Here is a 25265-nt window from a genome sequence, read left to right on the forward strand (position 1 = left end):
TGTTATACAGCTATAACCAAACGGTGTCGGCAACGTTTTATTTTAGGCCTAATTACTGCTTTCTTGTTTCTCAATTGTTTGCAATGTTTGTCATAGTTTATATTCCAAAATACATGCTACATGCATTTAAAATCTTCTTGGAGAGGTTTAAAACTAGTTAGACTTTGTACGCCAGGCAGTAACCTGGGTGGTCCGAGTGGCATATGGTCACTGGTATGCCAAAGTCATCAAGCCAGTACTGATATCCAGTCATTAAGGTGTGTATGTGAGAGAGAGAGAGAGAGAGAGAGAGAGAGAGAGAGAGAAAATCAGGAGATGTTTTATATTTCATAGTGCGTGACAGAGTCGTCAATCCGGTTAGTCGACTAAAACTCAGTACTCACTTGTTTTTTTTTTTCACTTTTTAAAAAACTCACTTGAATATGTTGGTGAGTTCACCACAAGTACAACTTTGTGAGAAATGATTAACACAGAACTGAAAAATCACCACCTTATTTACATTTGAGCTCATGCTAATTCTTAACTAGCCTCTTTCACCTGGATTTTGCTGGACTTTCTAAGCACCATGCTAGGTGTCATCTGATGATGTGGTTCAACTGCATAGAGTACATAGGACTGGAATTTAGACGTATTATTTCATTTATGTACTTCTATTTTAACATTTAAAAATGGCCTGATAGATTTTTTTTTTTTTTTGCTTTAGTGACCTAAGTCTGTATTTCATATGTGTGTGTGTGTGTGTGTGTGTGTGTATGTATATATATAGATCTGGCAAGACTTTGGAATGTTATAATTAATTCTATATTATATACAATAAAGAATTTCATTGCTGTCCAAAAACCAAACTCCAAAGTATCTCCAAAATAACAACTTCACAGAAGAAGACAAAAGCTTAATGAAAAATAAAAATTAATTTAATGGTAGCTAATGTAAAAAGATTGTATTGCAAGTCATTTTGGAGCATTTCTATTGGTTCATATATCATGACATTTTCTGGCAATGTAAAGAACATTTGATGTGTTTTGAAAAAACAGACATATATAGAATTATATATATATATATATATATATATATATATATATAATATGTTTTATGTTTATATACAGTACTGTGCAAAAGTCTTAGGCACACGACACATTTTCAAAATATATGTATGTGTGTAGTTTGTATTTATTTGCTGAGAAAAGTGTTAATATTTGAATAAACAAAATGTATAGAATATTAATTAATGATTTTATATATATACATATATATAAATGTATATATAATATAATATATATACATTTATAGAGAAATTTATAGAGAATTTTGCTTTGGGCAAAATGAGTCAGGATGACTTACCTGCTTAAGGAGTAGAGACGACTAGCACAGCAGGAATGAAGAAGGAAATGCTGCAACTAAATGCCTCCTTCTATTTATCTGCCTATTCTGGAATTTACAGGAAGCATAGCAAGAGAGGGAGGGACTGAGGAGGACCAATGAGGCATGTGTGTGATTGTGGGCTTGTTTTTGTATAGTTTCTGGAAAGAAATGTTCAGGTTTTTGTTGTTTTTTAAGAAAAACAAACATAAAGGAGGTTAAACATGACCTGACTAAACAACATGGTGTGACCTTTTTCAAAAGTTCCATGTTTCATTTTTGAAAACATTTCTTTGTAGATCCTGAGATTAAGATTGGGTTAGGCTTATTTTACCCAAATTTCAATAAAGTTCTTTCTTTCTTTCTTTCTTTCTTTCTTTCTTTCTATCTAATGACTAGGCTTAGAACAAAAAACATATACATACAGATCACTTATAATTGGTTGTATGTGCAGTTAAAACTGCCTTTACATATAAAAGCTATCAATTTTTAGCACCATTTCATTAGTTAATTAATTAGTGCGTCCACTCAGGAGACTTGCTTTCAGTTTTTCAAAGAAATGCACAGCTCATCTTTTCACACCTCCAAAATTCAGTCTAAGAAGTTCCATTTTCTCAAGATCCAAGTAATCCCAAACACATTTAGTGACGGTGAGGTCTGGACTCTGGGGTGGTCAGTCCATTGTTCTGGAATCACTAGCAGTCTCTTCATTGGATTTGCAAAATTGTTTATCTGATGGGAACATTTTTGTTGGTCTACCAGGTCTTCCAGGTGGTTGTTAGGAGTCCCATTTTCATTGTATGTTTTTATTAATTTTTTCTTTGACTTTCTCCTGCCTTACCTAAGTTGATTACCTTATATCGAATCCCCTCTTGTACTGGACTGAAAACGACGTGATCTTGGGTCCATATGGTCAGTGAGGTTTTAAACTAATCAGAGAGCAGAAACTATATGGCTGTTTTATTAATAATTTTATTAATAACTTTGCATGCTGCTTTTGGCCAGCTTCGCTACATGTTAGAATGTTGTTATACTTGTTTTAAACTATTTGCGCCAGGAAATGAAGAAGAGTCAGGGCCAAGCGAGGGCTTTAATGCCCTCCAAACACAATACTTACCCACGCAGGGGAACAGCACAAACTGTTTTGATGAGGATGGATTGGCCTCATATCCTTTAATACCTTTTTCACAAAGAACTCTTTCTCCTTCCTGGAACTTTTGCTTGTTTGAAATCATCCTTTGCTCCTAGTAGGGTTTTTTTGGTCAAAGGGGCTTCTTCAAGGTTTTCCACCAAGCATTTGACAAGAACCCATGATTTTTCATTTTGGGTTTGCTCCGTAAAAAACTCCACTCACATAACTTTGTTCCAGCCTGAGAGCTATTAATTATTGGTCAATACAGTAAAAATGCTGCAGATGTGGCATGAGGAAGTTTTCAAAATACTTTCGCTTGAAAGAACTAGTGTGGTCTTGAGAAGGATAATGAACATTTCGCAAACATATGGTTCCCCTTTTTGTCTGCAAAAAACTGAAGCAAGCCAAATGATTTTTGCAATGTTAGTGTTGCATAAACACTAATCAAATTAAGGCTTGACAGCATACTACACAGGGCCAGCAGGGCCAGTTGAGTGAATGTGTGTTTACAATCTCAAAAGGCAGTAAACAAAAAAAAAAACATGACCACTCACAGATGAAGTGGATAACGTTGATAATCTCATAACAACAGTGCATGTCAGGGTCTAGGACACACTATATGAACAATAGAATTGGGACACACATCTTATACATTGAATTCAGGTGTTTCATTCAGTTCCATTGGCACAGGTGTATAAAATCAAGCACTTAGCCATGCAGTCTGCGTTTACAAACATCTGTGAAAAAATGAGTTTTTCTAAAGAGCTCACTGGATTCGAGTGTGGTGCTGTAATAAGATGCAGCAAGTCTGTGCAGGTTTGTGAAATTCATTCCCTCCTAGATACTCCATGATCAGCTGTGAGTGGTATTACTGAAAAGTGGAAGCGTTTAGGAACCACAGCAACCCAGCCGTGAAGTGTCAGATCACATGAAGTGACAGAGCTGGTTGGCAAGTGTTGAGACGCCCAGCGCATAAAAGTCACCAATCTCCTCTGGCTTTAACATCAGCACAAAAACTGTGCATCAGGAGCTTCATGGCATGGATTTCCATGGCCATGCTTATCTAGCTGTCTGTGTGATGGACAAGTCTGGGTTTGGCAAATGCCAGGAGAACGTTACCTGTCTGACTGCATTGTACCAACTGTAAAGTTTGGTGGAGGAGGGATAATGCTATGAGATTGTTTTTTAGGAGATGGGCTTGGCCCCTTAGCTCCAGTGAAGGGGAATACTTAATGATTCAACATAACAAGACATTTTGGACAATGCTTCCAACTTTGTGGGAATAGATTGGGGAAGAACCTTTTCTGTTCCAGTTTGAGATCAAATGATTTTCTGCTTACTCCAAATGCAGTTGATCAGCCAAGACATGCTGTTGCACAGATTTTGCTTCTTTAGTCTAGAACTGGAGCTGCTAGGATAACGGTGCTAACAAACAATGGACATCAGAGTAGTCACCAAAACTGCTCATACTGCATCCAGGTCTTAATTCAGGTCACACAGACCTGTTGCTGGGGTTTTATATTTCCATTTCTTGACAAGGCAAGCATGATTTGGAAATTAATCATGTCTTGGTTCATCAACATGCATTTTTGCCAAACTATTTGCTTGATACCAGTAATATTAGCCCATTTCTATTAATGCATTCATCATAAAATGTTCATGCAATGTAAAGGCAGCTGGCACTTTCCATTTTTGTTCAATAAATTATTGAATAAAGCACTTAGAAGCTTTGATATGCCAGTGACGGCATGCTGTCCATCATATGTGATGTTATAAATAATGACAAATGAGGTTTTACTGAGAATACTGCATTTAGAAATACACAGAAAGCAATGTGCATACAACAGCTTTGGTCAGTCACTCAGTTTCAGTCCCTACTGAAGCATTCTTCTAGCAATACTTAGACTCTAAATTTCTGCATAATGAAATGGTCACTTCATTAGAAGTTGTTCACAACGGTGAACAGAAAGGAATCCAACACCCAAAGCTTGCAGTGGCTCTCACAGAAAGGTAGTACAGGACATAGAAACGGTTTTGAGAAGGTTGGTCTAAAACATTCTTTTAGTTAAAAACAGTACTTTAAAAAAAAATTTTTTCTTTCAGACTGATAGCTAAAATTCCATACAAGAACTCAGAAGACATGTGTAAGTTCACTGGTGCTAAATAAATTGACTTTATTTGTATTGTAGACATGGTGACCCCTGGTTCCTATGACCACCACTGTAAAGAAATCTGAGTCTGTAAGCTTCTTTACAATGAACCATTTCACACCAAACCACTTTGTTTGCATCTCGAATTTCCCTTTAAAGCTAGGTGGCCATTATAGAGACAAAACAGTGCATGAATGAAAAGCATGAGGCATTAGACGCAGTAGGGGATTTCATAGAGCAAGACTGGCAGGAAATTCACCATTGAAAATTAGCATTACATTTCACTACTGAACATTTCCCTAATTCACTTTTACCTCAACGTTTTCATCCTTGCTGTGCAGCTGTATGGAACAACACGTCCTCTCTGTGTGGAGTTTGCATGTTCTCCCGTGTCTGCATGGGTTAACTCCGGGTTCTCCGGTTTCCTCCAAAGACATGCAGCCAGGTCAACTGGATGCACTAAATTGCCCCTAGGTGTGAGTGTGTGAGTGACTGTCTGTGTCTGTCTGTCTGCCCTGTGATGGACTGGCGGCCTGTCCAGGGTGTACCCTGCGTTCTGCCCGATGACCGCTGGGATAGGCTCCAGCACCCCCCCCGCGACCCTGATGGAGAAGCGGCTTAGAAAATGGATGGATGGATGTTGACTGACTCCTGACACTCCTGGATTAGAGATTTAACCCCTTAAATGCCCAGGGCCTGCCAGTAAGCCCAAAGTTTTACTATAAACATATATAATCTAAGCACAGCTCAGCCAGTTTGAACTGAGGTCCCTGCAATTACTGGATAATAAGCCTTAGTATGTGATACACCTGTGATTTAAAGGGGTTAAAAGCAAATATTCTATCGTTAAGATGTAAGCAAAGTCATTCAGAGTGGTAGGTTCTCAAGAAACCTACACAACCACACAACTGCTAACAGTAGTGGAGCCGAGTTTAATGCCTCTTAAAGCTTCCTCAGAGTAAGTTATGAGTCAACAGCTTTGACATGAAGTTTTCACCTACAACATATATTTTAAATCCATTTATGGTACATGCAGGGCGTTGTGACAGCAGTCCCCAAACATATTGTTTTGAATTTAACACTACATCAACATTACATATCAAAACTCAGAAGGCATGTAGGTTCACTGGTGGCTTTGGATAGTAAATAAAATAACTATATTTGTGTTGTAGACATTGTGATCCCTGGTTCCATTCACCACCACTGTAAAGAAATCAGAGTCTGTAAGTTTCTCTACAATTGAACCATATTATTCCATTTCAGAGACTCCAGACTCGACTGTCCAGAATTACTTGTTACAAGAAATGTTCCAGTGTTTTTTAGTCTAAAAACTGAACACACTGATTTTAAGCACAAAAAGAACTGAAAACTCTGAACCTTGATTTGGAATATTTATAAGTAGGAATATCAATGCCAATACCTTGACTTTAATATCGACTCCAAAGCAAAAGCAGGTGTGGCTTAAAGCAGAAGTGGGTGGGAGCTGCTGGAGGTGGGTATATTTACTGACCGCAATGGACGGCAGACTAATCAAGAAGCGCTAACGATAATAACATGCATATAGAATGTAATTAAGACAACCAGTCAGTGGTCTAGAATTTGGAAATGCTTATTGATTCATAGACGCTGGTAAGACTGACTATTCAGATAATGAATTTTGGTACTGAAAAATATGGAAGGTGTTAGTATTTTGTAGTAATTAACTTACATGCCTGGAAGAAGTTTTGACTGAGTTCTCATTCAATACTCTATCATCAGATTCATCCACCTGGGGAAGGGGGCCAAAGTGTATCCCACATTACAAAATGTTCTACTACATATCAGGAACCCCAGTGTAAGAACACTGATCTTAGATCAGTCCATGTATGTAAAAGGCAAAGACTGACAGCAGATCAGCATAATTAATCTGGGATGTTTGATAAATATGGGCCATTGTGTGCAATTACACATTTCCACCGGAGAGGTCTCCAAATTCCCAAAACTTAAATAGTGCAGCTTAAAGTTTGAAGAACATTTTATCATTCTGTAATATAATTCTGCACTGTAGAGATGGTTTGTTACGACCTCAAGATTTGTTATCTTGCTGTAAATATTCAATAGATGTTTGTTCTGTGCAGTGTTCTTGTTTTTTTTATTTCATGTTGTTGCTAGGATTGTCGATCCTAATAGTTCTTTTTAGAGATCAGTTATGCAAATTATAACAAGAAATGTTCAAACTGCCTTTGTATACATATCAATAGAAATGATATAGTGTGCACACTGATATTAAGAAAGCCACAAATGTATACATTTAAGTACAGAAGCCTAAGAAAATTTCAATATAAAACCTCAAAGATTTTCTCGATGCTTTAGTCAGAACAGTTTTGGCTCAAACCTCAAATTTGTAGATCTATACACAGTACACATTACTAACCTGTCCATTATTAAGTTCAGCGCTTTTCCAAAACCAAAAATTTGCCTATTAGTATTTAAATTCAGATATTAAACAAATGTTTAGGATATTTGAACACAGATGCATTCATACATTGATCTGATCATGGTCATCCAACTGCACTGATATTTAACAAAGTATGGCTAAAATAAAATTCTATTACAGCGTAAACAGTTTCTCCAGTCACATATTCTGAATTGTACCAAAATAACTGAAAGGAATCAAGTTGTGGCCAAAGATGACATCCAAGGAATCCGAAATCAAAGATTTACCCCTGATATATATGGGTGACAGGGATGCAACAATATATTATGATACTAAATGGTAAATAATTGAATAATCATGATCCTATCGTAACTAGAAAGTTTGATATATTTTTATATAAGCTAATTATAACACAAATAGTAGCCCATTATTATTCAGCTGCTTTACAGGTACTTGCAGGTGTATGAAAAATGCGGGTGCCCCTGGCCCCATGACATAAAAATAAAATAACATTATCTACAGAGAACAAACTGCACAGCCGCTGAATTTAATATACTAGCCAAAAAACTGCATAGGTTGTGCCACATTTTATATTTAGTTTTTCTCCCAGTTTGTGAAAATCAGCAAATAAGCAAACAATTTGCACTGAAAGTTGAATATAATAATTCACTTTCATTTAGACAAGTGAACGAAACGTCATTTGAATGGAGGCATTTAAATACTTGCAAACACCTGTATTTTCAAAGTAATACGTAGCTGCTTTTGTGACCTCATATCTCCATTTTTGTCTTTTTTTTCTGTGTAATTTGAAAGCTCTCTACCCACTGCTCAGTGGTGTTGGAATTTCATGATGACCTGACCAACAGAAATAGTTCAAAATTCTTTGGGAAAAAATGTTGTTAGATTAACTTACATTAGCCGTGTTTACATGCAGCCTAATAATCCATTAATAATCTGACTAATAGCTCATTTGGAATGTAATACGTCTGTGTAAACACCTCAATCGGAATAGACCCTGATAGCAAGAGGATAGTGGACCATTGTTGGCCCATTGATGGCAAAGCTGGCGGTCCACTGGTGCTTTGCTCAATGTTTTCTGGGCAGCCCAGTGGTGGTAAAGTGGAGTATTTGACAATATTTCTTACTGTCTGCTCACAGTCTAATTTTCTTATTCTTCCTTCCTTCCTATCTTTAGTTATACTTTAGATTAAAATTAGACTGAATTAGTTTAGTAAATCTTTTTAATCTAGCACAGAGTCAGCAACAACATTTTCTATGAAAATCACTTTATATAAGGACATTTGTTATTTTTTTTCTCTCAGTTGTTTGTAATATTTGTCTTATTTTCCAAATTAAAAGTCTCTCTGTATTTACAATCTGTTTAAGAATATTAAACTAGGTAGAGCTTGTATGCAGGACAGTAATCTGGGTTGCGCAACGGCGGACCTGCAGTGGCAAACAATCAGCGGGGTGCTGACCTTATCAAGCCAGCGGACCGATATGTTTGCTATCTGGGGACTAGTCCAATTCAGGCCATTCTGAATATGATATCTATCCGATTGAACGAGGTGGGTAATCCTGTAAATAATCTGTTAAATGGAAGAATAAGATCCATGTAGATATGTGTATCTGATTACATTCCCAATAGACCGCTGTAGTTGTGCGTCATTCTGTAGTCCTCCTTATGCCCATATTAGGAACTCCGGGTCTAAGCCCCATTTCTCTATGGCCAGAATGTATAGGGTTTTTGAAAAATCACCTCTATCGCACAATGTGTTAAATAAAAATGTTCCGAACCTGATACGATTTATCCTGTGTACATTTTTCTCCCGAATACCACGGGATCCTCTGAATTACGAGGTCGTAAAGAGCTATGATATTAATATTGCTAAATACGAGCTAAAGCTACTGCGCATCAATTTGATGTCACTAAGCTACACGAAACTAAGGCAGGCTGTGCGAACTTATTGAAATGTTCTACTGTAGCTCATAATTACAGGTATACCTGTAAAATAAAACTTCTGGGTGGAATATTTTAATTGGCTAAAACTCCTTAAAACTCCAGTTCAGAACATGAGTGCTGTGCCATTTAAGGTGGAACGGGAAAAGTCGAACAAAAAGCTGGCAAGTGTCCTGAGAAAATGTCCTCAGAAAAATTTTACCAGCATTAAAATAGTAGTCAGGATATTCTGAGAGCTTAAATCAGTTTATCAGCGGTGAGCAGTGATTATTAAGTCTGTACTGGATCAGCCTGAGTACAGGTACGTTTGCAGATGTTTCCAAATCAAGCTAAAAGGAGAGATCCATCATGTTTCAGTGAGCATCAGATGAAGAACAGAGAACTGCAGGAAACCTGCTGATTTAGTTCTGACTCCTTCTCATCTGCCCTCAGTCTGTACATGGAAACATTTACTGCCAAAACCTGCTTTAAGCAGGCTGCCAGTCTAATGAGGTAAATTCAGTGCACATTAGCTTTAGCTTACATGTAGCAATATTCATATTTCAACTCTTTAACCACCTCGTAATTCAGAGGATCCAGTGGTATTCGAGAGAAGAATGTTCACAGGACAAAACGTATCGGCTTCTGAACATTTTTATTGAATACACGGGGTGATGGAGATGATTTTTCAAAAACCCTATTCATCCTGGCCAGAGAAATGAAGCTTCGACCCGGAGTTCCTAATATGGGCATCAGATTATGGCGCCAACTACAAAATGACGACACAACTACAATGGTCTATGGAAAGTAAGTACGTTCTGCACATGCGCAGACGTTCATAACATTCAACATGGCGCGGCTAAGTCTTGATCTATAATCGGAATGTATTTAATTGAATTGGCAAAAATATTTGCATGTAAACACAGACAATGTAAGTTAAGAATGCTTTTTTTTTTAGTTTAGTTTTTTTTTTAGATATGAGCATAAATATACTGAATTCATTTGTCCTTCCCTTTAAATTTAAACCCAACATTTAGACCTAAACCTCACCAAACTGGTCCAAATCAGTGAGAGTCACCAAAGGATTTTGCTTACAATCTGAACATCTGTAAGTAATCTACAGGGGCTACAGTGTACTTATCCAAATAAAGTGCTACGAACATCAGTTATAAGCATACAGATTTAGAAGTCGCCATTCCAAGGATGCAAGAAATTATATGCTCACAATCAGGATATAGTCGTATGCAAAAGTTTGCACACCCCGGTCAAGGGATGTGTCGTTGGTTTTCTAAGTGAAAACAAGTTAACACATCCTCTAGAGAACCACTGTTTATTTGCTGAATTTAACATGAAATAATAATGTGAAATGTGGCCTGCGCAAACATTATGGCACATTTTATATTGTTTCCTTTTTTCAATGTTAAAATGAACAAAACAAGTGCATATTTGGCACTAAAATTTAAGTTTGTTTCCTGTAAAGGTGTCCACTTATTTTCACTTCAGAACAGAATCAGCGAAATGACATTTGACTGAGGAGATTGCAGTGTTGGTCTTTTTTTTTTTACACATCGTCACATCCCTTAATGAAGACAGATCACAGTGAAGAGCTTCAAAAACTAAATCAAAAATGTTTAAACAAAGTAAGCTGCGAAAACAAGATAAAATTTGGTTTGAGGGAATCTCAAAGCAATGCGCAATTTATATTCTTCTTCTTTTTATTCTTATTTTTCTGCCGTGTGCTTGTATACAGCTTTTTGATCGGATGCACGGATTCCGTGTAGGAGCCGAAAATCTGGAAATTTTTATCCCATTGAAAACGAATGGGGAGCCTGTTGGCACCTTGCCAGACATGATGTCACAATGGGTCCCTCTCTCCCACAACACACACAAACTCACGCACGGAGCTCAATGTCTCACCTGCTCCCAGGCTAACTCTCAGCATTACCAGCACACATAATGATGTTTTTAAGGCGGAACTGCTTTTAAGGTGGAACTTCTTTCAAGGTAGCACTGAGTTTACATTGACAATGAATGGGGTGAAAAATTGCATTACAATGTACTGTATTTCTACTTGCCCGAACGACACCGTTTCACATACACTACCTCAGGGCAGCCCCCAAGCACGAATTCACTCTTTTATTCCATCCCTTGTTTCTCGCATAGACTTCCATAGTATCCGCTGTGCAACTATCCTGCGTTTCCTTCAGGAAAGGCACATTTCTAGTTATCCTTGTTATTTTGGATTTTTTACAGATTTCTCCTCAGTTTAGTCCTGTCCAACATAGGAAAATGCTGCCAGCTAATTCTATTATGTTAGCTAACTGATGTCTCTTGTGGCTAGCAATGTGCTAAAGGATAGGTGGAGACAGAGGGCCATTTCCTCCCAAATTACAATCTCTTGGACTTCATGCCATAAATGGATGGACATTTTTGAAATATATCTAATTGTCGTTTGCTGCCGTTTTCTCAGGGGTGAGAAAATGTAGGTCTGTTCATGAGAAATAAAGGAGAGAGTCAAATATGAATTAAATTTTTTGGTTATGCATATGAAAAAGTAGAAGCGTTAGCAGTCATTACTTGGCAAGCAGTGCTCAGTGGAATAATACAGTTGTTGTGCTGTTATCACAACAACAGTATGGCTAGAACGCTTCTTAACCATCGTTTGCGAGTTTGGACCGTGCCTTCAACATGGTGGTGGTAGTATGAGGGAAGAATTATTGAGGAAGGCAGAGAACTCTGAGAACCTGGGATGTGGTTCTCTGTGGCTACTGCCTGAAGCTAGAAGGCCAGACCCCCATTGTAAGTGCTAAAACTGTCATAGGACTGAGGCATAGGGAAGAGATGGGGTGGTGGTGGTGGGGACTTCAAGAACTTTGTCATGGGCATAGGGCATTGAACTGTATCTAGAAGAAGGTTTTGGTTTCAGGCATGTTCTTCCCCCCAAACTACAGTGTTTTCATAACACTGTTTAATGTAACAAGATTTCATTCCCAGTTATTTTGGACCACAGTGAAAATATAGTACTTCAGCTCAACACCAGGAAGACTTAAGAAAAAGAAGTTATGACAACAGGAAAGACTGCTAACTTTACCACTGATGGAGAACATGTACAAATGGTGGACACCTTTTGCCTACTGTAATCAACAAATGTTCCAGTAAGACACAGACTGGACCTCAGCAGATGGAGAAGGAAAGAGCTTGATAAGTTCTTCAAGTGCAACAAATCAGAATTGTCCAGGGCTGTGGTCTTCAGTTAGGTTCTTTATGGATGGGAAAACTGGGAAATAAACAAGCAAGACAGTACAAATATTGATGTCTGAACTTTGGTGTTGGCAAAGACTTTTGAGGATACCTTGGATGGCAAATAAAACAAATCAAATCTCATGTCTCACTCGAAGCCCAGGTGGCCAAATTGAAGCTCTATGATTTTGTATATATTTTTAAAGAAGAACTGGCCATTAGGCTTGAAGGTAACAGATGAAGAGGACAACCAGCTACAATATAAATGGATACAATCAGAGGAAACATGAAACAGCTATTCAGAAGCCTAAAGACCCAAACAGAAGAGAAACGCTGTCCCTGTGGTCGCCAGAGTCGAAATGCACTTGTTGGCACTAAATGATAAGAAAAGATACATATTTTTACCATTTCTGCTACTCTGTTCATTGAGAAACTTCAAAAATCTTGGAGAACTTGCCAAAAGACTGTGTATCAAACAGACTGCACCTTTCTTTTGTTTAAAGAGTAACTACACCCTAAGACCTTATTTTTATTAACAGATGAAATGCGCTGCTCTATAATAAAAAATACCAGCTTTGCTTGAAATGTATCATGGTCAGTTCTGCCTCTGCAGCACCCCTCCGTTTCAATTCTGCTACAGGTGCGGATGACGTGTCTTTGTACCAAAGTACTATGACACATCACGGTATGCAAATCAGTCAACGTTACTGGCTCTTGATGACACCCTACTCATGCATAAATATGAAAGCACAGGAGCCGAGACCGAGGAGACAACCACACTCACAGGCTGGGCTAAATACCCTCAGCACCACTTCACAAAGCTGCAATATGGCAGATGTTTGTAACAACTGTAAATAACCCAGTTAATCTGAGCTTAGTTTGTATTAAAGATGTTATCATTAGCACATTTACTGATACGTATAAGTAGGTATCTTGAAGCACCAATAAAGTGAGCATTTCATAAACCTGCAGGTGCTGCATCCAATTCAGGTCTCCCTTCCCAACTCAACTCTCAGGTGTGCGCACTCACTAAACAGACACTAACAGTAATCAACACTGGATCTATGGAAAGCGAAACGGTTCAGGAAAGGTTAACGTTAAGTGGCCATTTTTACCAACTGTGTCAACCTTTCGTCCGTACAGCCTTTCTCAACCTTTTTTCTTTGTTTGATCAAATATGGACCTGCTGAATAGATAATTAGAAGCAAGCTGTCACGGTTTAAGAGAATGTTCTACTGTTAGGCACCTCTGCCACTCGCTGTTGCTTATTTTATGGTACTATGTTAACTCTTTAGCAGCTTGAGTCCATGGCTCATACTGTTAAGGCTCAAGATGCACTGCCTGATCAGAAACACCTTCCCCTGTTTAAGATTTGGATGGTAGTAGAGAAAAATCATCAACCTTGTAAGACCTCTCAGTTGCAAAAGTGCCATTTGATTCTGTCATTCTCCATATTTTTTGGTAGCTAACATTAGCTTTAAAAACACAGCAGTCCAGCCAACCCAGTTTCCCTCCCAGCCCCGCCTCCAAACCCGAACATCACTGCAGTCTCCCATCCCATCCCTTCCCTTTTTTGAGCATTTTTCAAACATAAGCTAGGGATGGATTTGGCTAAAAATAGTGGAGTGTAGTTACTCTTTAAAAAACCACCAGCTGTCATTCACATTGTGTGAACATTTCACAACAAACAGACCAATAAAACTGAATAAAATCTTGTTACATTAACATACATTGTAACGTTACTTCTACTATATAGTTACCATTCAGGAGATACACGTTTTTGTACGACAGCAACGATATGCTTAAACCTTTACACAACCTGGTTCCAAGTATCGTAGATACAATCAATGTAATGTCAGGGAGACGTTTTGTTACGAACAAATGTCAACAGGACTCTCGTGACTATGACACAGAAACAAAACTAGGTATCTCTTGCCTAGTGAAGACCCAAATGTATTCAAGGCAATTAAACAGTCCTATAAAAAGCACAAAATCAGAAATACTTTCAATCTATTTACAAATTATTAACGTACCCATTTTATGTGCTTCACAGGCTAACTCTGTAAAAATATGTCATAAATAATGAGAAATCATTCATTTATATACTTACTTTTTTATATATGCCTAAAGCTGAATCATAACATTCATGCACCGATTGACATACATTGTTTTTGTTAAGCATCGTCAATCGATTTCTCATTATTTAGCCTTCTAATTATCGCCGTGTACATAGTTAGCATGCTGGAGTATCTACGCATTGCTCAATATAATGCATAAGCGAACCTTATTATAAAATCTGTGAGGCATAAATAAAAAAACACAAGCATAAAAGATCTTAAATAAAAATAAATTTAAATAAAAAGACTTTAAAGGTGCTTGTCATTAAAGATTATCCTGAAGAATTCATCATAGTGGTCATTTCAGTTACTGAGATTGGTAGCACGTGACTGGATGGTCACTCTTCTGGGTGGGGTGTGCTCCGTGCTGCGATTGGCTATCAGCTCCTGCAGCTGAAGAGCCCCTCCACCAATGAAGCAGAAGGCAGGGCAGATGGGGGCAGAGCAATCAACAGTCCCCTCCCACAACACCCGGAGGGAGTGAGCATCGTAGAAAGTGACCCGTCCTTTCTCGAAGTCCAGGCACACCCCAAGGCGGGGTGGCAGGGGGGCGGTAAGAGGGGCAGATGATGCATTAGATGAGGCAGACTTGGGCAGCAGAATCTTGCCCATGCCCATAGTCAGGAAACAGAACGGAGGAGGACAGTCCTGAGCATCCTCAGCGCCGCTGTCGTGGCCACTGTCAGGGTCATACCTACAGAGAACGGAGAGACGTGAACCAAAGCAACATTTGTGTGGTTTTTATGTTTACATGACAATTTTCCAACATATTTTCCTTATCAGTTAAGGACACATATCATGAATAATGTAATGATGAGGATGATGCTTCACAAAGTGTAAAGAGAATTGAGGGGAATCAGTATTAAATAATGCTTATATTAATTAATAATATTAAATATTCTTTTTTATATTATGTTACATTATTCAGCAATTACAGCTGAATTTCAGCATGAATTCGCTATAATGACAGAAATCACGTTGCTCTGTAATATTCAAAAGTTGTGAATGAGGCTTCAAGTTTCTCCAGTAACTGCACTATTAGCATGCAGATCGCTTATGTACTTTTGCCTGTGTAGTGTATGTTAGCTAGCTAGCTAGCATCTAGCATCCATCTAAAAGAAGTCCAGGCAGAAATGTGGAACAAACTGTTAGATCTTCAGTGAGACTGGACAAAGGAAACATCCTTTTAAGCTCCAACTCGAGTTCATTTGCAAAAACAGATATTGTAATGAAGATCCCTATTTCACATTTATATTGTGCATTCTAGGTACTATCAAACACACTTGGGTTGTTTTGGTTATGTAAAAACTATAACAAAATTAAACATTACTGAAAAAATGTTCTATTATTTAAATTTTGTTTTTGGCAAATGAGGTGGGAACAAGTCCCAAGTCAAGAGAGTCGAGTCTTGATTCAAATCCTGAGTCAGTGAAGGCGAGTCTCAAATCGCGTCCCAAGTCAGTAGTCTTAATTTTCGAGTCCTTAAAAATCACTGTGCATTCTTCAGCTAATTTAAGGCCACATATATATTTTGCAGCAAAAGCACCGTTGCCATAATTCAATCTCTAATAGGAACAATTAATGAAGCATACTGTTGTTTCACAGTGGAGATAAAGCGTGTACTACACTGGTCAGTGCTCAGTTCCTACTGGTAATCACTTCGCTCCTATTTGCATGAACTCCACTCAACTTGGTTGCATCACTGACTCCGCCCAATTTGTGTCGGCAATGTTCAGGCCGCCTCCTGTCACCAGACCAAGTCCAAGTCGCAGTCCGAGTCATTGGTGTTTAAGTCAAAGCCAAGTTACAAGATTTTGTCAATTTTCTCGAGCCTCAAGTCATCAAATTTGACTCCACACTTCTGGCAAAAGCAGAATAACTCCAATGCTCATTTCACATTTCAGAGTCAGATAAAGCCATATAACTGATACAAATTTCTTTTAAGTGCAACATTTAACATTCTTTAACGTTAAACTAATAATTGTAAGAAAAATATACCATTATTGCCAATATTAAACAAATATGAGATCATACCTTGGAACATCCCAAGGCTGAATGTGAGTTATGAAATTTTGGCTTCTACTCCCAAATATTGCTCTTTATGTCCAGTATGAATTCTGTACACATGGCTGAATCTGTGCTGGTTCTTCGTTAGACACTCTGTGCTGTTTAGATGCAGTTGTTGCTATTTTAGTCCTATATCTTTTGCACTTTGAGGAGAGAAAAGAGGCATTTGAGATTTTGCCCAAAACAGTTTGTCACCTGACCAGAATACTGCGCACTGATTGGCTGAACAGATTTATTGCGCTCTGCTTAAGAAAAACGCTGTTTGACTGTTTCTGCTGTAAAACGTGAACTTGCAATGCCCTTGTTAAGTCTATAATATAGACATGGATTGTTTTATTTATATTCACTATATATTCACTATATTCATATATATTGGTTATGCTATATGTGTAGCTGTAAAAGTACCGTGAAAAGGGGGGACTTTTATTATGAAGGAAGAAAAAGAAAAGGGGGTTTTTGAGCGCGGGAGCGGGAGAGTATGTGTGGTTGTTAGTGGTGAACAGTAGAAATAAAGGAGTTGCACTTCAGCTTGTAAAGTTCGTCATTTTTGAGTAACATTGGTAGCAGAGAATGGTTAGTAACTACAGAGTCCCGCCAACATTTGATGAAGGGAGGCCGTACGAAAGTTGGAAGAATTAAGTCGCTATTTGGACCAGAGTTACGGAACTGGAGAAAAGGAAGCGGCACTCGCGGTGGCTTTGGCGCTGTAGGGAAGAGCGAGGGAGACGGCGATGGAAATAGCGGTAGATGACGTGAATAAAGACACTGGCATGAGCACTTTACTTGCGAAACTCGACGGCTTGTTTCTCAGAGAAGAAAAAGACCGAACATACGAGGCATACTTAAGTTTTGATCGGATTATGAGAGACAGTAGTGCGTCTATGGCGGACTATATCACCGATTTTGAACAGCGGTACTCGCGGATGCGTAAATACAACATGGAACTTCCCGACGCAGTATTAGCATTCAAGCTGCTAGACACAGCATGCTTAGACGTGAAAGGCCGACAGTTGGCTTTTACTGCACGTACAGAGTTAACTTTTGCGTCAATGAAGTCAGCACTGAAGAGGATTTTTGGAGGAAAGTCGTCTGCAGTAACAGTGGGAATTAACCAGGAAACTGCATATGTAACAGAGCAAAGACGACAGAGAGGCAAGCCTTGGTCCCAAAATGATCAACAAAAGACACCACTGCTTGGTGGTGGTCGCAGATCAAAATGTGCAATTTGTCAAAGCACATTCCACTGGGCCAAGGACTGTCCACACAGAGGTGAGCAAGTCAAAGTAACTGAAGATTGTAAAAATAATGATGTAGAGTGCAACATTGCTCTGTATACAAAAGAGTCACCAACTGAAGCAGAAATCTTTATGACCGAGTGTTTTGGTTCAGCTATAATCGATACTGCATTCACACGCACTGGATGTGGACAGGAATGGCTAGACAGCTATGTGAGTGAATTAAGTCAAAATGAGACAAAGCATCTGAAGAAGACCGAAATACGCAGTCAGAGACCCTTCAGATTTGGAGATGGAAGAGTAGTGTACTCCAACAAAAGGTTAAAAATTCCTGCTAAAATTGGACAAACTAGGTGTCAGATTGAAACTGAAGTTGTCCCAGCAAAGATTCCACTATTTTTGAGTAAAGCATCAATGAAAAGAGCAGGGACAGTGCTGGATATGGAGAATGACAGTGTAGTGATGTTCAATCAACCTGTAAAACTTGACTTTACAAGCTCTGGACGTTATTGGGTAAACATTGTGGACAATGATAAGAATGGTCTGGAATCTCACCGTGATGACGAAATCCTGGCAGTCTCAGAAAAAACTAGCTGAGCAGAAAAACAAAAATCTTGATGAAGCTTCATAGACAGTTCGGACATGCTTCTGCTGACAGACTGCAGAGGCTTCTGGCTAGCTCAGGCAATAAAGATACAGAATGTGCCATAATCTTCAAAGAATTGTTTAAAGAATGTGAAACATGTCAGAGATACAGTAGGACCAACCCAAGGCCAGCAGTGGGACTACCTTTGGCATCTCAGTACGATGAAACTGTGGCAATGGATCTGCATGAACTGGAACAAGGCGTGTGGTATCTTCACATTATTGACCAGTTCACACGGTTTACTGCAGGCAGAAATTCTGACCACAAAGAAGTCCTCTGAAATAGTGAAACACTTCGTGCATGATTGGATTAGTGTGCATGGTCCACCTCAGAAACTGTTCAGTGACAATGGAGGAGAATTCAACAATGATGAAGTGAGAGATATGGCAGAAAACTTCAACATATAAGTAAAGACAACAGCTGCATACAGTCCATGGAGCAATGGACTTTTGGAACGGCACAACCAAACACTTACTGAGATCATAATGAAAGTAACGGTTGTGACTGGGATACTGCACTGGACTGGGCCCTTATGGCAAAGAACACCATCTAAAATGTCCATGGCTACAGTCCACATCAGTTGGTGTTTGGACAGAATCCTAACCTGCCCTCTGTGCTAACTGACAAGCCTCCTGCTTTAGAGGGCACCACAAAAAGTGAATGGGTGGCAAAACACATTTCTGCTTTACATGCGTGTAGAAAGGCTTTTACTGAAGCAGAATGATCAGAAAGAATACGGAGAGCACTGCGGAAACAGCTTCATCACACAGATGGAAAATATGAAATGGGTGATAAAGTATACTATAAGAGAGTGGACTGTCCAGAGTGGGAAGGACCAGGAGTTGTCATTGGGCAGGATGGTGCAGTGGTGTTTGTCAGACATGGAGGAACCTGTATCAGGGTACATCACCTCAGACTGAGAAAAGCTAATACAGAAAGTGAAGATCCATGTCACATGAAGGATAATTCAGAAAATGACAAAAACATTGTTCAAAGACAAGAGAACACAAGAGCTGCTGACAACAACATAGAGGGGACAGAGACTGTACCAGAAGTGCAGCAAAGTGTAATTCAAACTGAGCACACAGACACAACCACTGGGGTACAGAATGAAGAAACACAGCGCTCAGATGACAATGTAGAGAGACAGAGTGGTACAGAGCAGGGACTGTGGTCCGGCTAAAGACAGGACAAGTTCTCAAATACAGAGAGTCAGTGGCATTTTACATACAGCGAAAGTTCTAGGATGTGCAGGCAAAGCTACAGGAAAATACAAAAACTGGTATGATCTGCAGTTCATTGAAACCACTAATGTTGCAGGCAGTACAGATTCAGTTGACATATCAAATTTAGAGAACTTTCAAATGGAGCCCACTGTAACTGATGTTAATATCACTGACATCAGCGAGGATGTATGGGTAACAAAAGATCTATCATTTGACCTTGCCAAACAAGAAGAGATAAAGAACTGGAAAGATAATGTGTTTGAGGAAGTCAGAGAAGAGGGACAAAAGTGCATCTCTACCAGATGGGTATGCACTACCAAAGAAACACACAATGGATTAGTTCCTAAAGCACGGTTAGTGGCTAGAGGATTTGAGGATTGAGGATTCACCCACATGTGCATCAGAGTCATTTCGGCTGCTTTTAGCAGTTATTTGTCAAAGACAGTGGACACTTCAATCCATGGACATAAAATATGCGTTTCTACAAGGAACAGAACTGGCACGTGACCTTTACATCAGGCCTCCCCCTGAGGCTGACTGTAAAGGAACATTATGAAAGCTCAAAAGGTGTGTGTATGGTCTAGCAGATGCTTCATTGTACTGGTACAACAGTGTGAAGGAAATAGTGCTGAGAGCAGGAGGAAAAATGTCCAAAGTTGACCCAGCTGTTTTCTATTGGATGGATCAGGACTGCACAGTAATTGGGGTACTTGTCATGTAGATGACTTCATATGGGGGGGGGCACACAAAGTTTCGCTTCCACTGTAATACCTCATCTCAGGCATGTTTTCCAAGTTGGACGTGAGGAGCGTGATAACTTCTGTTATGTGGGAATAGACGTTGTGACTAATAACAAAAAAACACAAATACACCAGGACAACTACATCCAACACATGCAGCCCATACATATGGACCCTTCACGAGCCTTGGAACACGACTCCTCCCTCTCTGAGCAAGAGAAGGACCAACTCAGGTCAAAGATAGGCCGAATTCTCTGGGTAGCAAGACAGAGTAGGCCAGATGTCATGTTTGATGCTAGTCACTTGGCATCAAGCTTCAAAAGTGCAACTGTGCAGACAGTCCATGAAGCAAACTGAATAGTGTGCAAACTTAAGTCCAAGAAGGCAGTTCTAAACTTCAACACTTAGGCAGAGACAGTGCTCTTAAATTGGTAGTGTTCAGCGATGCCTCATTTGGAAATCTTTCAGATGGCGGCACTCAAGGAGGACATTTGATTGTTCTTATGGGAGAAGATGGAAAGTTCTCACCCCTTTCTTGGCAGTCAAAGAGAGTCAAGAGGATTGTGCGTAGCACACTTGCTGGTGAAACACTGGCAATGTCTGATGGAATTGATAATGCCATTTTCTTGGCCACACTATTCTCTGAACTAGCTACTGGGGATGCTGAACATGCTCCACCCATAATGTGTGTCACAAATAATCATTCACTTGCTGATGCACTGAAGTCCACAAAGTCAGTCACAGAGAAACGACTTCGCCTGGAAATAAGCAGCATAAAAGAACTCATACAAACACAGAAGGTTGAACGTGTGTTGTGGAACAGTACAAAAGAACAGCTTGTGGACTGTCTTACCAAAAAGGGGGCATCAGCTTATAAGCTACTTCAAGCCCTAAATGTAGGACAATGGAAACTTGATTAAAAAAAAAAACAAAAACACAAACCTTTTGTAAGGACATAATACTGCTGTTCAGTGCCAATTGAAACAAAGTTATATTTGTGTTGTTTCTGTTGTTTCTACTCTGTTGTTTAAATGGGTAAAAGCAGTCTGTTCTATCTTAATATAGTTATTTTAGGGAGTAGGGAGTGAGGCAGTTTTAATTTAAGTGAGGGAGTTTGTTAAGTCTATAATATAGACATGCATTGCTTTATTTATATTCACTTATATTGGTTATGCTATATATGTAGCTGTAAAAGTTAGTACCGTGAAAAAGGAGGACTTTTATTATGAAGGAAGAAAAAGAAGAGAGTATGTGTGGTTGTTAGTGGTGAACAGTAGAAATAAAGGAGTTGCACTACAGCTTGTAAAGTTCGTCATTTTTGAGTAACAGCCCTGACTATGGACAATAACAGCTTTTGTGGGAAAACGTATTTAGGGTTCGGAATGTGCTTAAGAATAACTCAACATAGTCAGCTCGCCTTTAAAAGATGATGTGATCATTTTTAGCAAATGAGCTCTTCAGCTACTGCAGATTGTCTCACTTCAATAGAACTGCTATAGGCTAAATATGTGGTCATATGGTTTTTATGGTGACATCACAACCACGATGAATTCAGTACACCTTGGTGTCCATATATGTATCATATTTGATCTTTCGCAATGTTTACTACAATGTTCTGTTAACAAATCCAGGTTTCTACTATATAGACTATTTAAAAGCTTTCAGAAATGTAAGTACTTCATGGTTGACATCCAGCCTCTTATTCGTTCTCAGGATCCTTACCGTGGACTGGCCATGTCCTGTGGTAAGTGAAACCACTCCTGCAGCTTTGCCTCCAGACCAACGCCAACCTGCTCACACATAGAGGCACAGTTCACTGTCAGTCAGCATTACATCACTACTCCTCACCGTTTTTGAATGGTAACGTTTGCGGCGTCCTGCTTACCTTAACCAAGTAGGAGCCGGGCTCCACTGAGCACACCCAGTAGTGACGGCCCTGAGTGACGGACACGTCAGCCACCAGGAGGTCAGAAGTCAAGTGGCAGGAAGTGAGGGCGCGGTCAGCAGCCTGCAAAAGGGTCAGTCCGGGCACGCTGCGGGCGTACGTCTGACCTTTACCCAGAGCAATCCGCTCTGCATGTAAACCCCAACGGGAGTCCAGACAAAATGACAAGACTGACAGAGAGAGAGGGGGAGGGGGAGGGGGGCGTACAGAGAAAAGGGGGGGTGGGTACAGAGAAAAGAGGTAGAGAGAGAGAAAGGGAAAAACAGAAAAGAGGGGAAACAGAGAAGGGAGAGGGAGACAAAAAAGAGAAGACAGAGAGAGACAGAAAAGAGAGAGCGAGACAAAAAAGAGAAAACCAGAGTAAAAGAGGACAGTGTGTGAAAGAGATGGGAAAGAGCAAGAGGGGGAAGAGAGAAGGGTGCAGGAAAGAAAGGAAGAGAGGCAAACGCAAAGACAGAAAAAGTAGAAATGCAAACAGAAAGCAGAAAAAAGAGGAAGATAGAAGCAGGAGTATAGAGGGATAAGAGAGGGTTTGGGAGGGACATTTAAGGGGAGGACGAGGAGCAGAAGAGGAGGAGAGAGGAAAGCAGGAAAATTAGGCAGGTTTCCATCTGAGCCATTTTATGCGGAAGCTGATTTTAAAGCTAAAGTTCACACAAACGGAGTCAGTATTAGTAGCTACTATCTTCCATTTGTTAGCCATGTAAGCATCTTCCCTTTTCACAGGATCTCGCAGCATCGCTGCATCATTTCAGTGCCTTCACCAGACATAAGAATTATAATAACCTGCTCATCTATAAACAAAAGGAAATATAAACTGTTTGCAATACTCATATAACGTGCTAAACACTTTTTAAATTCAAATCTGACTTAAGTAGAATTCAGACAACACCATAATATAGATAAAGCATGCCGTGTCTTATGCCTAAAAATAATCAAGATGTGTCGTTTAGATGTGTTGCGTCTGATTGACAAGCTTGAGACAGTGGAAATCGCTGGAAAAACTGATAAATAACTAGTTTGGCTTATTAGCTAACCTTGCTTGCCAGTAAGCTTATCTTATTAGCTGATTCGAAACGATATAATGCTCTTTTCTGCTTACACGCTCACACAAATGACTACATTAACACAGAATCATGTGTAGAATCAAACCAAGCTTCAAGTGTTCCCTGTTTATTGTGAAAATAGGAGCAAAAAAACGTTCTGTGGCTGCTAGCATAAAAGCTAATAGTGTTAGCTTCTTAACTATTCATATCAGCTTATGTCGAACTCTCTACAAAGTAATAATTCCACAATCTACACGTCAACATACCATCCTAGTTTATATTTTGTTTATATAGTGCTCTTATTGGTCATATAGTGTTTGGTAACTTCATCTAGAAGAGTAAAGGATTTGCTAAGTTGCTAGCTTCAGCTACAAGCGTTAGCAAACACAGAGGATCCAACAGTGGGATTTATAGAGCCCACTTATAGCAGTTCTACCTGCTTTTGTAAGCTGAAAAATGAGAAAACATGAGCAAAAACTACCATGTATTTTGGTGCATTTGACATTATAGCTTCAAATACAGGACGATTTTAGCGTTATTGGAGACGTTCTGGCTGTTATGTTTAAATGTATTGTAAATTGTCCTGTAAATTGAGCTGCTTCAATGCTGACACACAAAGATAGCATTATCTTGGTATCTTTGGCGAACTGTTGGTCACATACCGTATACTACTTTTCAGCACAGTTAGTACGCAAGCAGTATGAAGGCTATTTTGAACACAACCAAGGTATCTATGATACAGGTTGGTCAGCTGTGAGTGATGTATGGTGATGCTTCATAAAGGCTCAGCATGAAAGTTATCAATTCATCAACCTAAGGCCAGAAACATACTCAATGCAAGCACACGAACACAAACGGCTAACGCATTGCAAATATTCTGTCCTTCTGCACAAACTCACTGCTCATTCTTATGTTGTTGTGGCGGATAAAACACTCTGAAGGAGGCAATAGAGGACAAATCAGAGAGGATCTACTGTTATTTCAACAGCCTCAACAGGTAAATGTGGACAAGTTGAGGACAGTGAGCTGCTTCACCTCTTCTGGAATGGAAAGGCAATAATGCATCATATTTTTTATGTTTATGTAAGCCGTCTTTGCTCGAGACTCAACTGCTTGTCAGCTATGGCAGTTGAGAAAGCATGCTGGCAGTACAAGACTGCTTGAAGCATCTGTGTTCGCGTCCTTGCATTCAGTATGTTTCGGGCCTAAACGTACTTTAAAAGCACGAAACACGCTGCACGGCCTAGCTCAGCGCTTTTAAGTTGCTTCATAGACATGAATGAACAGAAGTGTGCTTGAGAGAGTTTGAAAAAGTGTTGTCTGAACGCTGCCAATATGCTTTCTTTTTTTGCAGGAAATGCCATCACCCCGATCCTCAGTCAACTCTGTTCATTAAGTTTGGGATGGGGAGGGTCTGGCCTTCTTGCTCAAAGTAGGAGCTGTTTTCAAGTGCCTACTTGATGCTAATGCAAATTAACAAAATTTGCAAACATTTTGAACGTATTTCCATTTATTGCGCATAAAGTGGATGGAAACCCAGCTACTGAACATACTCCAGGATTCAGAGAAGGTCAAGCTGATATATTCCAGTTCAAACAGGAATACAGATCAGAGCCGAGATTGAGGAAATGAAGGGAAATGAAAGAAGGAGTGGAAAAGAAAAGGATGAGGAAAGAACAAAAAATAGGAGACATGGGATGAGTGTGCTGACACATGAGAGCGAGAGAGAGGGCGGGAGGGAGGTGGGAACACGAGTGGGATGCGTAATTTCTGTTTTGGGACATGAGAAATGGGAGGCACATCCGGTGAGAGAAGGCAGTAAAAAAGCTGGACAAGTGGAGGAAGGGAATAAGTGAGGAGGCAGGAAGGTGAGTAGAATGAGGATGGATAACAAAAAAGGTTAAGGTGGATGGAAAAGAGAAAAACAGAAGTGCAGAAATTGATGAAGAAAACTGTGAATTCAAAATGAAAAATATGGCAGTGAGTGTAAATGGACCATTCTACCGG

General features: G+C 39.4%; 1 protein-coding gene across 3 annotated transcripts in view; it reads right to left on the reverse strand.

Moving 5' to 3' along the window:
* Nucleotides 1-10492: 10492 nt before the first annotated feature.
* The window catches only part of trim46a (tripartite motif containing 46a), a 33930-nt gene continuing 19157 nt past the window's right edge, over nt 10493-25265 (reverse strand). Inside the window, exons 10-12 of one of the 3 annotated variants that reach the window (XM_017702014.2) lie at nt 22153-22382; nt 21990-22057; nt 10493-15047 (exon numbers count right to left, since the gene is read on the reverse strand). In XM_017702014.2, coding sequence (XP_017557503.1) covers nt 14657-15047; nt 21990-22057; nt 22153-22382 — 689 coding nt within the window. In that variant the 3' untranslated portion in view covers nt 10493-14656. Of the gene's footprint in view, nt 15048-21989; nt 22058-22152; nt 22383-22622; nt 25086-25265 lie in introns of those variants that run through there. The other 2 variants (XM_037537197.1, XM_017702015.2) reach the window with 2 other exon arrangements.

Source organism: Pygocentrus nattereri, chromosome 3 (genome assembly GCF_015220715.1).
Source record: "Pygocentrus nattereri isolate fPygNat1 chromosome 3, fPygNat1.pri, whole genome shotgun sequence".
Lineage (NCBI taxonomy): Eukaryota > Metazoa > Chordata > Actinopteri > Characiformes > Serrasalmidae > Pygocentrus > Pygocentrus nattereri.